At 43.6% G+C, this 14,400-nt stretch overlaps 1 protein-coding gene across 1 annotated transcript in view; it reads left to right on the top strand.

Moving 5' to 3' along the window:
- The first annotated feature begins 8,635 nt into the window (after positions 1-8,635).
- aatka (apoptosis-associated tyrosine kinase a) overlaps positions 8,636-14,400 on the top strand; it is a 47,520-nt gene continuing 41,755 nt past the window's right edge. The window contains exon 1 of the mRNA XM_080856062.1: positions 8,636-9,245. Within this exon, the coding sequence (XP_080712188.1) occupies positions 9,164-9,245 (82 nt within the window). The 5' untranslated portion in view covers positions 8,636-9,163. The remainder of the gene's footprint in view (positions 9,246-14,400) is intronic.

The raw sequence follows: 14,400 nt of genomic DNA, 5'->3' as shown, positions 1-14,400 counted from the left end.
CCTTTATTTTCACCCTCTTCCTAGCAGATCACTGCAAGTTCTGAGGATCATTTTTGACTTATTTTAAGCTTCAATTCCTGACTGATTGCATGACATTTGCATCCAGTGCTTCTTGATATTTAGTTGAATCCATTATTCCCTCAATCTGTACGGTTCCTGTGTCACTGGCTGTCTCAAAACAGAATAGATCTACCCACATGCTTAGCAACTGGCAAAGGACTCTTTGCATCCAATGGTGCTCCTTGTTTCTCTTAACATACAGGTGCATCTCAATATATTAGAATATCATCAAAAAGTTGATTTATTTCAGTAATTCTATTCAAAAAGTTAAACTAATTTTTTTAAAATAGGTTCATTACACACAGACTGATATATTTTAAGTGATTATTTCTTTTAAATTTGATGATTATAACCGACAGCTAATGAAAACCCCAAATTCAGTATCTCAGAAAATTAGAATATTACTGAAGACCAATAGAAAAAATGATTTTTAACACAGAAATGTTGGACTAGTGAAAAGGATGAACATGTACAATACTCAATACTTGTTCTGGGCTCCCTTTGCATGAATTACTGAAGCAATGCGGCGTCGCATGAAGGCAATCAGTCTGTGGCACTACTGAGGTGTTATGGAAGACCATGTTGCTCTTATAGTGGCCTTCAGCTCTTCTGCGTTGTTGGGTCTATTGTCTTGCATCTTCCTTTTCACAATACCCTATAGAATCTATGGGTTTTAGGTCAGGCGAGCTTGCTGGCCAATCAAGCACAGGGATACCATGGTCCTTAAACCAGGTACTGGGACCTTTGGAAGTGGGTGCAGGCGCCAAGTCCTGATGGAAAATGAAATCCGCATCTCCATAGGATGGTCAGCAGAGGGAAGCATGAAGTGCTCTAAAACAGACGGCTGTGCTGACCTTGGACCTGAGAAAACACAATGGACTAACACCAGCAAATGACATGGCACCCCAAACCATCATTCACTGTGGAAACTTTACACTGGACCTCAAGCAACTTGGATCCTGTGCCTCTCCTCTCTTCCTCCAGACTCTGGGACCTTGATTTCCAAATGAAATGCAAAATGTACTTTCATCTGAAAAGAGAACTTTGGACCACTGACCAACTGTGCAGTCCTTTTTGTCCATAGCCCAGGTGAGACGCCTCTGACGTCTCCGGTTCAAGAGTGGCTTGACACAGGAATGTGACAGTTGAAGCCCATGTCCTGGATACGTCTGTGTGTGTAGGTTTCGTGAAGCACTGACTCCAGCTGCAGTCCACTCCTTGTGAATCTCCCTTGAATGGGCTTTGTTTCACAATCCTCTCAAGGCTGCGGTTATCCCTGTTGCTTGTGCACCTTTTTCTACCACATTTTTTCCTTCCATTCAACTTCCCATTAATGTGCTTGGATACAGCACTCTTGTGAACAGCCAGCTTCTTTAGCAATGACCTTTTGTGACTTACCCTCCTTGTGCAGGGTGTCAATGATCGTCTTCTGGACAACTGTCAAGTCAGCAGTCTTCCCCATGACGCTGTAGCTTACTGAACTAGACTGAAAGACCATTTAAAGACTCAGGAAGTCTTTGCCGGTGTTTTGAGTTAATTAGATGATTAGAGTGTGACACCATGAGTCTTCAATATTGAACTTTTTCACAATATTCTAATTTTCTGAGATACTGAATTTTGGGTTTTCATTAGCTGTCAGTTATAATAATCAAAATTAAAAGAAACAAACACTTGAAATAGATCAGTCTGTGTGTACACAATCTATATAATATATGAGTTTCACTTTTTGAATAGAATTACTGAAATAAATCAACTTTTTGATGATATTCTAATTTATTGAGATGCACCTGTACCTTTGCTGATTGTGGCCACACAACTACATTTGTACATTATCTGTCTACAACACTTCATTCCAAAATAACCCGGGTTGATCTAGGGTGCTTTTTAAACTTCAGGCATTGACATGACTGGTTAAGTTTCCCTCTGATGACCCAAAAGGAGTGAACAAGTATATAAATGCTTCTAAATATTTTTAGGTACCTCTGAATTTTCTGGAAACTGGTTCAGCCTCTGGTAGTGTCCCATCCCCACACAACATGATTTTTTTGTTCACTTTCTAAATGGTATGGATTCTCAATAAGGCCTACAGCAGCATAGTTAATATATTAGTCAAAATCATGATTAAATGTTACACAGCATGCGTCTATACACAAAGCAAAAGTCACAAGTGTAATCTGATCTTGCTCTGCCTATTCTCGGATGGGATGATACAAAATATGTGCATCAACTTAAAACTAGTGTCACTATCTAAGTGCTACTGAACTAAAATGTATACTTTCCAATATGTTTTAATATTGAACCAGAGACAATACAATTCAATGCTATTTATAAAGTGCAAAACAATACAATAGTCTTAAGGAGCAGGAAGAGACCTTGAACAGAACATCTGCTCATAAGAGGTGGGTGCTGCTTGGAGCAGCCAGGTAGAGAGGTAGGAATAGAAAAAGAGGGGGAGGGAGAGGCTGCCGGCAGGGTGTATGGGAATTTTATATATGTCTAGTTTTGATAAGTTATGTTTAGTTATGTTTGCTGTCTTGGTGCATGGGGATTTATACAAGAATACCCAGGATGACAGGATACAACGACAGTGCCCAACTGGCTGGCGACAGCCGCAACACGTACCACATCACAACATGTGCTGTCTTTAACCCACTGAAGTATCAAGAATGTTGCAACAAGTGTGGGTTTTTTTCATGCATTATTCATGACTATGGGATGCCCTAAAGAGGAATGTCTTGAGTCTAGATTTAAAGATGGAAAGGGTGTCTGTTTCTCGGATGGAAGCAGAAAGATTATTCCACAGGAGGAGGGGATGCATAGGAGAAGGCTCTGCCTCCAATATTCTTGGAATTACCTGCTGGAGACCTGCTCTCTGGGAACGAAGTGGTCTTAGTTGGCAGTAGGGGACAACTTATTCCTTGAAGTAAGAAATCAAATCACGTTTATTCACAAAACATTTTTAAAATCATCTTTGTAGCTCTAAGATTTGTCTACGTGTTTATAGTTGCCAGATATCAGCAAACAAATACAAGTGCTGTCTCATTTGCAAAGGATGTCCATGAAAAATATCCTACATACAAAAACATTTGATAGTAGGTTACTTATGAAAATAGTCTCACCCTCATGGCTTTGCTGAAAATGAATATGGTTTAACATGTTTGTCTGGTCAGGTGACGTAACCAACCTTGTTGAACCAAACTTTCCCTCATAGGCTGCAGAGCACCGGTGCAGTGATGTGAGCAGCTGTTTCTAATTTTAGTCATCCAGGCTACTTTAGATCTGTGAGTAAAACTGGCCACAATAGCAGATGAAGTGTAGGTGAAGGGAAATACAAATAATAGTTATATATCTACAGTATATCCACATGACCTAGAGAAAGATCATATCCATGAGAGCCTCATGGCTGCCATTACTGTAATCTGTAATTGGAAATATAGCTATTTTGCTTATGAATGTTTGTACATCCATATCTGAGTTTATCTGAGAATTGTCTGTTCCTGTTCATTTATTTATGACCTATTGGTTGGTTATCAAAAGTCAAAGTAGCTTTATTGTCAATAACTTAATATGTCAAGACATACAAAGGAATCGATAGGACGTTTCCCACTCTCCCACGGTGAAACATATAAAGGTTATTTTAGTAGATGCAACATTTATGTGTATAATATTTACAAATATTCTTTTCATTTCAATGTCAGAAGCGAATTCTGTCATTTTGCAATTCTTAATTTCTAAATTCTTAATTTAAAGATGATCCTTTAAATGGTCATCACTCTCTCTCATCATATTATTATTTTTCAGATGACAGGCCTCAGTGCTTCAGTTTGTCACTGTCAAACTGAGTTCATGATCATGCCGTGTTCCTCTCTCCTCCTCACACTTCACTGCTTCTGAGTGTTCCTTAATTATTTGCATGGTCAGAAATAGAATGCAGAGGCCAGCAGGTAAGACCTGAGTGTGTGGGATGTGGTGATACAGTCTGACAGATGCTCCCCTGTCTGAAATCTCTGAGAGCAAAAGCTGTGTCTCTTATGCCCCCAATTCATTTATTGTGCTTTTCGTTTTCCTCTCTCTGCAGGCGGGGTGCAGAAATCCAAGTGTTCCTTAAAATCTGAAATCTGCTTTCGGTTCATAATAAAGCCACTTGCTGCTTGGTTGGCTAAACTGATATGAGTCGATATATTATGCTCTCTGCAGTGGGGTCAAGCATATATTTTAATAGCATTTAATTTTGGTTGCCCCATACTGCCACCATGTGTTTTCTCTGTGACACAGTCTGACTCAGTTATGTCAACTAAATGGGAGACGGACGAGGGATCAACAAAATTACAAACATTTATTTTAAAGATAATGAAATAAGGATAACAACAGTCAAAACGCAGCCGTCTGCAACGGGGAAGGTATCTCTCCTGGGAACTGGAGAAGGAGTGCTGATATAGGCCACAGGGCCAAACCAGGCACAGGTGTATAAGGCCTAATGACCCACCACTCCAAACAGGAAACATGAAAAAGAGCCAGCAAGAGGGAAAGGACACCTAGTGGAGTGGTGGGGTGAAAGGTTCATAGATGAAAGGTTAAGACCGTGTGTCATTACAGTATATGACATGACATATCATTCCACCAGTGTTATGACGGTACACTGAAGCACTTTTACAAAATATGCTTAGAACATTAGGATGGAAAGCATTGGAGTCCATAGAGCACTTGAACGGGTCGTGGTTATCTAGTCTTAATTAGTCTTCTTCATGCCTATTGGCACATAGGCCATTCCTAAGGAGCACCACGGTTAGTCTTCTTCATGCCTATTGGCACAAAGGCCATCCCTAAGGAACACCACTGTTGGTCTTCTTCATGCCTATTGGCACATAGGCCATCCCTAAGGAGCACCACTGTTGTCAGTTGCAAGCGTGGAGCTGGTCCCGAGTCCAACCCAAAGCTATCCTTTCCCTCTCATATGATCTTTTCCGTGTTTCTCTTGGTTTCTCTCTTTTTTCTCCGTCTGTCTGGAGTCCATCTGGTATGGCATCGTGAGTCATTCTCTGGACTTGCCCACTTAATCGCCATCGCCTGCAGTTGATTATAAATAAACATGGCAGTGGTGTTGGTTCAGCAATTTAGTTGAATATGATGGTTGAAAATGATGTTTGGCCAGAATATCAGAATGCGTCATAAGCATCTAATCTGGAAAACGTTCAGCTTGTCGCAGATAGACTTTGTGACCTTCCACGATTCCGCACCATACCAGACTCCCTTGATCTGGAGTTTCATGGCCGTTTCAAGGTTATTTTGCTTCCCGGAACTCATCTTTTTCCTCTACTTGTCTGTCGTTCATCATCAATGCCTGATGTTGTTTAGAATGTACTTTCATCACCTTGGTCTTGTTAGTTTTTATCATGAGGCCAATCTGTTGTGCAGTGGCTGCAAGATCTGCCCAATTATATATTTATGTCTTGAAATCTGTGTGAGATTAATGCTCATGTCATCAACATAATCTAGGTCTCTTTTCCCCTTTTTTCAATAGATGTATAGATGTTTTTCCCCCCCTCATCCAGTCTATACATATAGTATGCATCAGTTATGTGTCTACCTCTGCTCTTGTCTGTCTGGTCTGTCCATTATATGCTAGAATCTCCAATAGTCATGTGAAGGACAGATAAACACCTGTGTCTTTCCCACCAGCCATCCAGGATATGCCCTTTGTAGTTCTGTGGAAGAAAAGCTTTCACAGCATGACATTGCCAGCTATACTGCTTGAAGGCTACTTCTCCATCTACTGTTGATTATAATGTGGTCTATTTGATTATGAGTATATCCAGCTGGTTTCATGGTTTCATGGTCTTTATGTTGGAGGATAGTTCTGCCGATAATTAGATGGTTTTCCTTACACAAATCTATGAGTCTTCCTCCATTGTTGTTCATGCTGCCACAACCATATTCACCCATGTTCTTTTCTGCTGTCCTCTATGCCAGCTTTTTTTTTTCACCGACAACAAGCAGAACATCATGGTGGGTCAGAGTTTCTTAGAGCTTGTCATCGTACTTCTCTTTTTCTTCAGTTTGGCATATTTGGAATTAAAACTTGCATATGTGAGTGTTTGATTTGTAGGTTTCCATTCCAGCAAGCAAAATACATCTTTTTCTCCATTATCATTGCTACTCCATGGCTGTGATCCTTGTCAAGTACGTAACATGGTGTCCAGATGCAGTCTGCCTAATACTGTTCTTGATCCATCTTGTTTCTGATACACAAAGCAAGTAGATCCTGTTGTTTTCCATCTCTTTAATTACTTGTGCCAGTTCTCAGGGTGTGTACATTCTAACAACAAATCCTACTCAATTGTTTTTGGCTTGAAGATGAACACGTTTTGGATTATAGCTTCTGTTTGGATTTGGCTGACCTCTGTCACTCTACTGGTCTCCTGGTCCGCATCCGTCCCTCCGTCAACAATGTGTTCCATGGTATAGGTTTCAGTAGCGATCTCGGTTATATTTGTTAGGGTTGCTAACCTTAAGCAAAAAAAAACTAAATATGGAGGGTTGTAGTTGCCCTCCCCTCTAGGCGCAGGTTTCACCAATTCCAGAGAGTTCCTTTTGCCACCGTCTCTCAGCTACCAAAGTATTTCCAGAGCTACTATGACTTGCTGGCAGAGCCTATTTGTAACTGATTTAATGGATCTAATGACATGGTGCCCTAATGTCAGTAGTATTTTTTTTTAAGATACGCTCAAATTTATTTTAAAGACACACATTCAAGTGTGAAAACAGTGTATAATTTTCTAGCCACTTAGTGCTGAGCCCACTCTCTGCTCCACACTAGAAGTTTACATGTAGGGGCCAAGTTTGCACAGTACTGCCCTCTAGTGGACAAAACTGCTGAATGCCTAAAATGGTCAACAGAAAGCAGCAGTATTTCTGTAGGATCAGCTGCAAAGAATGTAAGCAGAAAATTACAAATGTACCTGATTTGGGCAGAATGTCCTCTGACAGAAATTGATCCCCACAGTAAATTCATTTTAATATTCTCCACAGAGGAGCCAAAACGAACTTGAAATCCACATACTGTGGTCATGTATCACCTTAAAATTCTCTATGTTTTGAAAATGTCCTGTGGTAGTTATTGGTTGTTTCACTAGTTCGCCCATTGGAATGCTTGATTTAGAGCACTGACAATAAGCATGTTTAGCTTGGTAGCTGCCCATGGTCTTGGATGCCTTTAGCCGAGATTGTGTGTAAGTGATGTCTGCTGACACCCTCTATGGATAAGGTTATGTGAGCTTAGAGCTACTAGTGAAAAGGAGGAGAATGGGGAGGAGTTGGGATACTTGGTGTGGTGGACAGATAAGGAGCATTTACATTTCCTAGAAAGTGGAAAATGGGCGAGTGACCTCTCGTCTGTCAATCATCCATATGGGCTCTTCCCAATTACAATCGTTGTTGGTATTACATCAAGAGGGATGGAAGACCCTCTCATATGTGACTATATCTTAAAGTTCAGACAAGGTTAGGGACTACTTCAATACTGGAAAAGTGGTTGAAACCATCCTGTTGTGGGTGAAGGACATCAGAGTAAGTGACATTATGGGTAATAGAGGCTCTCATTGACTCCACTTTATCAGTAAAATAAGATAAAACTTTTCACAATCAGATTAACTATCAACTGGGGCTCAATTAGGTGCTGGATTTACGAGCTGATCGACAGTCTTAAATAAAAATCGCATCCTTCACCATGTTGTTATAGTGTAATAATAGCTCTCTCATAATATTGCAATGTATTTGGAGACCGGATTTTTCCATCTGCTTTCTTTCCTACATTACCTTTTACAGCTGCGAATATTTCTTTCTGAGATTCTAATCTTAAGAGGTTCAATAACATTAAGTAAAGACAAACATTAAAATAAAACGGTCTGCCAGATTATTGGTGTGGGACGGGTGTAGACTTTAACTATCAAATCATGCACAACTTTGAGACGCCTTGCTCGTTAAAGATGCTAGTGCACGTGGAGCTGAGTGTGACCGTGTTAAAAACAGGTGGTTCACAGATAAAAACTATACTTTTAAACAGTTTATTTGTGGTCAGATACAATCATATCCAGTAATTCCACAGAGGATGTTTTTACACCAGGTCCAATGTATGACCACAGCTAAGTGGTGGTCCGCACACATAGGCCTACTGATTGCAGTTAAAAGAATGAAATGAATTGGTGCTAATAAGTGAGATTCAACAAAACTTTGACTATTTCCACCAAATTAGTGAATCTTTTAAGTGGTGTTGGTGGTGTTGCAGTTGATGATTGAGGTGATAAAAGAAACCAAAATGTAGTTCAAAGCAGCAACAATCATAAAAACAGAAATAGGAAATGCCAGACCCGGACAAATCAGAACTCTAACTACGCCTGTCATATTACACATGTGCTATTTGGACAGCAGAAATCAGCAAAAATTGTTGAGTTCTCGTTTGGTTCCTCTCTGCAAGATGGCGCTCTCACTGTGCGCAGTCTACCAGAGCAATACTCAGCGTCCAGCCAATTCATTAGTCCGCGGCTGGCGTAATGAAGGGACTGCGGCTTATGGAAAAGAGTGCGGCGGGAACTCTGCATGCAATACGATTTAACTCACCTCGCCGCCACCGAGGAAAGTGATTTAGGTGATAAAAGTCATCTTACAGTGAGTTGCAGTGGATGACTGTGCCAAAGGTTTGATGCAAGGACAAGAATGGTAATGTTTTAAATAATAGCATCACGTTGACGAGGGACCGATCGAGTGCGCTGTGTCTACACTTCAAGGGACCGCGCCACAAGCAACCTAATGGACGAGTGGCGAGCAAGGAAAACACAATTGTTTATGTCGTCTGAAAGACAAGTGAATGACTGCGGTAAATTCCTAACAGAGACGAGCGGAAATGTTTTCCGACATCTGTTTCTTAATCGGATGCATCTGATGCAAGAGAAAGAGGGGTAGCAGGACAGAGTGGCGCGTTTGACTGATCATCAAGAGAGAAAATGCTGCATTTAACTCCTCTGCTATTTTTTCAGTAGCCGAACAGATTCCCTTTTCTATCCTAAATTTCTTCTCACTGCATTGCATCTCAAGCCTTACGAGGAAAATGACAGCGTCTGTGTTAATGGCAGTCATGTCCTCCGCTTTTTTCAACCCGAGCTTTGCCTTCAGTTCACATTTTGACTCAGGTAGGTGAGCTTTCACCGCGTCACATATGTTGGCTAATAATACTTCATTAGATTTTGTGGTTGACATTGTAGACGAGTTTAGGTGGAATGCTGCGCTAACACTGTTTGTGTGTAAACATGTCAGCATGTGTTCTGAGTGTGTACATATCAGCTTATGACATCTGTTAGGTGAGTATCATGATCAGATCGACGCACTGCGTGTACATCGTGCTGTGTTACATGTTCTGAATAGCATCCTCTGCTCTGGGGAAAAAAACTCCATATTTTAGGACAGGATTGGCAGCCATTAAAAGTCATCTGCTAAGCTGTATGGACATCAACAGTGTTAGAGAGTCAGACGTCAGGGCCATGTTGTGTCATACATGAGTACAAGTGGCCTGCTTCAGCCGTCTTGCTGTTTTACCTTTGAGTCCTCCAGCCCTAATTTGCCTTCTGTTTCTATCTTGTCACTTGCCTGTATATGTAGATGCAAATGGACCTTATTATTGTGATTATGTGTGTGTGTTAGAAGTCTCTTTTTCAGATCAACACAAGGCAGCACGACGCACACACGCACGCACACACGCACGCACACACAAACACATACACACACACACACAAACACACACACACACACACACACACACACACACACACACACACACACACGGCTGTTTACATGGCTGTGGAAGCAGTTAGTGTGTGTGTGTGTGTGTGTGTGTGTGAGGGGGGTGATAGTGTAATGGTGGAGGTGTTAGGGTAATAAAATCAGAATTTGACACATAGAGCTACGACTGGAGACATAAACTGCACAGGCCACAACCAGAACAGTGTGGGTTCCTTTGCGATGTGCTGAGCATACAAATGCCACCATTGCCTCTCCTGCTTACCCTCTGTCTGTCACACTCAAGAGGTCTCTCTCTCTCTCTCTCTCTCTATCTCTCTCTTTCTCGCTCTATTTCCCTCCCTCTCTCTCTTGCTCTCACTCTCTCTCTCTCTTTCCTTCTGTTTGTTCTTTCCTCCCACCTCTGTCTCTTCCCCTCTCCTGCTCCCTCTATCTCCTAAATAGCCCTGTCCTACTTCTCTCTCTGGCCAAAGGTTTTTTGTGTTGGTGTGTGCTGACTTGTGTGTTACACTCCCGCATGAGGATTGTTCCATGGCATCATGGCACCGGGCCCCGGTGGGCAAACAGTGCCACCGGGCCGTGGTCTTACACGGCGCTGTCTTACGTAAACGCTCCACTGGTAATTAGATTGTGTGAGGTGAAGAGACACCCCTGGTCACGCCATAGGAATTACCCATTTAAAAGGCTGTCCTCTGCTGGGCCATTGTGGATGAGGACTGATTAAATTGCCCGTAGGCATTCTCTCTCTCTCTCTCTCTCTCTCTCTCTCTCTCGCTCTCTCGCTCTCTCTCTCTCTTTTCCGCCAAGGGAGAAGTTTCATTAAGGCTCGCTCAGGAATTCCCCGCACCTCTCTTGGGGGCTTAAATGTGCCTGGCTGAGATGTTTCCCGCGGTTCAAGGGGTCAACATCAGAGCGGGTATGGAAATTTATGGCTGTTGTGGCAGCCTGATCTGTTGCACAGATGATTCAGTGACTATTTGTAGCTGCCGTCTGTGAAGACACACTAAAGCCACGTTATGTCTATGCATGAGTGTGTATGTGTGTGTGTGTGTGTGTGTGTGTGTGTGTGCGTGTGTGTGTGTGTGTGTGTGTGAGAGGGCATTCTTGCATGATTGGAAAGGGATGTGTGTTTTTACATGTGTTGGAGTGCACCTACAGTAAACCGTAGCAAGATGAGGGTCTTGGAAGTACTGCTGCCTTCACAGTGCCATGCCCCCATCTATAAACACAGTCAGTGGTGATCTGCCACGGCAACCCAACAGGGCCAAGTGGCATTCCTGAGAATCAATGTTGCCTAGGCAATGGAAGAAAGGAAGGATGGAGGGATAGAGGGATAGGTGGACGGTAGGATGGATGAGTGGAGTGGGGTGAGGTGTTAATCAGCCTCATGCTTGGGGTCTTCCAGACTCCGTCTCCCTGGAGCCCAGATGAGGCCTCAGGAACGAGGCTGGTCTCAGCCCAGACTGCTGCCATGTGAGACCAGAGCAGATGTGGGACCAGAGCAGATGTGAGACCAGAGCAGATGTGGGACCAGAGCAGATGTGGGACCAGAGCAGATGTGAGACCAGAGCAGATGTGGGACCAGAGCAGATGTGAGACCAGAGCAGATGTGAGACCAGAGCAGATGTGGGACCAGAGCAGATGTGGGACCAGAGCAGATGTGAGACCAGAGCAGATGTGGGACCAGAGCAGATGTGAGACCAGAGCAGATGTGCTCCGGCTGTCGTACCCAACAAGCAGCCATGTGCCCTATCTTAATCAGAGCTTCTCTCTAATAGATGGAAGTGTGAAGAGGGAAGAGGAGGGTAGGTCGGAATAGGATTGTGTGAAAGCTTAACAATACAAGACAGAAAATGGCAGTAAAGAGGCATAATGAATGGGTAGAGAGTGATTGAGACTTCATGGTTATGTATGCTAGTGTTAGTACAATAGTTGGCTTTTGAGATTGTGTTGAGGTGTCAGTTGAGGGCTTGTCTGCTCCCTCTGTGCTGCTGCTGCTGGTGCTGCTGGTGCTGCTGCTGCTGGGCGGGTTCTTATGGAGCAAGAGAAACACTGTGCAGGCACGTGCCTTGGTCATGAGAGGACTCCCACACAGATGCGACAGCGCACACACACACACACACACACACACACACACACACACACACACACACACACACACACACACACCGTGCCGTGCCGGCTCAGCTCGGCTCCTCAAGGTTGGGCTGCTGCGGGAATGCTTCCCCCTGTCAATCAGCCACCATGTGGGGGCCGTGCCAAGCGCCGTGTGTCCGGAGGGGCGCCACTGCTCGTGTCAGCTCGCCTCCCCCTTCTGATGGCAGCTGACTCAGGGGAAGCAGACCCCTGATCGGGGGTCTGGATCCGTCCAGCTTGGGCCCTTATGCAGTCCCAAGAGAGGGCCCTGTGTTTTTCATTATTTTAATGACTTGGTTCCACCTCTATAAATCTCAGGTCTCCACTGAGATATGTGAAAGAGTTGTTTTGATGTGTGAAAGGGACGTTTGCGTTTTGAGGTTGTGGCGCACATGGTGGTTTTTGTGGTCTGCCAACACTCAGAATGGGATGAAACACATTGAAAGAATGAATGGTATTTTTACCCCTTGCCTGTGCCTGAGATCATCTGAAAGAGAATGATGGTCTTTGATAGCAGTGGAAATAAGATTACACTTTGTTTTCCTCTTGAGCAACCCAGACCATGGCTTTAACAGGAAACACAGTGCTATTTGCTCAATGAAACATTCCCTAATTGAATGCCATTGATTTGTAGAGGTATTCATTTTGTCATTTCCTTCCAGTATTTCACCAGTGTAAGGCTCATACAAATGGGCTCTTCTCAAAAACAAATCAATACTAACTGTGTTTCTAAAGGGACCAAGCACTTGGGGTTAAATATGGCACACTATTGACTAAGTTGAGCGCACACACACACACACACAAAATCAGACAACATGGTAGACACTGAGTGAGGGAGATGAGGATTCTCCCATTACCTGTAGTTGGACCATGGAGAGTGCCTGTGTCTGTGAGAGGCACCTGTGCTGATGCTTCAGCACCATGGAGAGTGCCTGTGTCTGTGAAGGACACCTGTGCTGACAAATCAGCACCACGGACAGCTCCAATGATCCCTGAGGTGGGCGAACAATGACATTCCTTAGGTTACATGGGAGTGGTTGTCGGGCAACACAGCTGGCCTTTGAAGCATGGCAAATAAAAGGAGAAGTGGAAACAGTGCCTCTTCTGGAAGTAAAAGAACTGGAAGTAAAAGAACCAACACACTATTTTACCCCACACGCTTATTGTGCCAGTTTATATCAGTTGTTTGTTCCTCCATTAGTTCTTGAATTGCGAAAAAGCAGCTAATGCATGATAGCTGACATAAGAACTCTGGGGAAAAAAATGACTCTTTGAACTTGTGTTTCCCCCTTGTGGAGCGAGCTATGACCCCGGGCAGGGGTGAGAGTCAGGCGATGGTGCTCCCCAGAACCATCAAACAGTGCCTACCCCTCTTGCCTCCTGACGAAATGAAGGGCAGACAGGTTTCATAATTCCCTGCTCTCCTTTCTGCCAGCCAGCCACGCTTTGCATTACGTAAGCTTGGTGGGGCCCTCGGCTGCTTAAACTGGAATGGAGTGGATCTGCCCAGGAAGTTAGAGATAGAAGATAGATAGATAGATAGAGAGAGACAGTGAGAGAGAGTGAGAGAGAGAGAGAGTGAGCAAATGAAAGAAAGCAAGAAAGACAGAGATAGAGATAAAATAGTGAGAGAGAAGAAGAGAGGGAAGATACGGGAGGGAGGGAGCGAGGGAGAGTGGGTGGAATGAAGACAGACAGATCAAGAAAGGGAAGTGAACATGCCGATGCAGCGCTGCCTGTGGAAATGTGTCACACGTGCGGCAACCGTGCTTCCCCTTCCCTCTCCTCCCCCCCACTCCTCTTCCACCTCCTCCTTACGTCTCTGCACCATCCCTCCCCTCCCCTCACCATGACAGATGATCTCATGCAGTATTTAACATGGTGCTGCGACCTGGATCAGTCCCTCTCCTCCAATCACAGCATCCCTCGGGCTCACTCTGGAGAGAGAAGGAGCCAACGGGAGGACACAGGGGAGGAAACAGAAGGGAATTACTATTACAGGATCAGTGTGACAATGATCATTTGTTTTAATTCAAATTTGTGGTTGTGTGTGTGTGTGCGTCTGTGTGTACTTGCATGTGTGTGTATGGTTAGTGGTGTGTGTGTTTGTGTGTGGATATAGTGATAGTGAGCTGACATTTATTCTTAAGAAAAGGACAAAGAGAGAGAATAGAATTGAATCAGAGAAAGAGGAAGAGAGAAAGAGAGAGAGAGAAGGTGAGAGAACGAGATGAAGGGAAGTGAAGGGGTGTGTGGAGTATAAACAGCAGTGAAAGAGTGTGTGGAGTACAGCCTGAACCCCTGTGTGTCAGAGCTGTGGCAGCAAGTTAAAAATGCAAAGCGGGTTTGGTGGATTTGCCAGGCACAATTCATCTGGGATATGTTTCTGTGTAGTGTGCTTCTGTCTGTCTGTGT

The sequence above is a fragment of the Sprattus sprattus genome (genome assembly GCF_963457725.1).
Source record: "Sprattus sprattus genome assembly, chromosome: 18".
NCBI lineage: Eukaryota > Metazoa > Chordata > Actinopteri > Clupeiformes > Clupeidae > Sprattus > Sprattus sprattus.
This window is presented reverse-complemented; position numbering and strand designations above follow the sequence as displayed.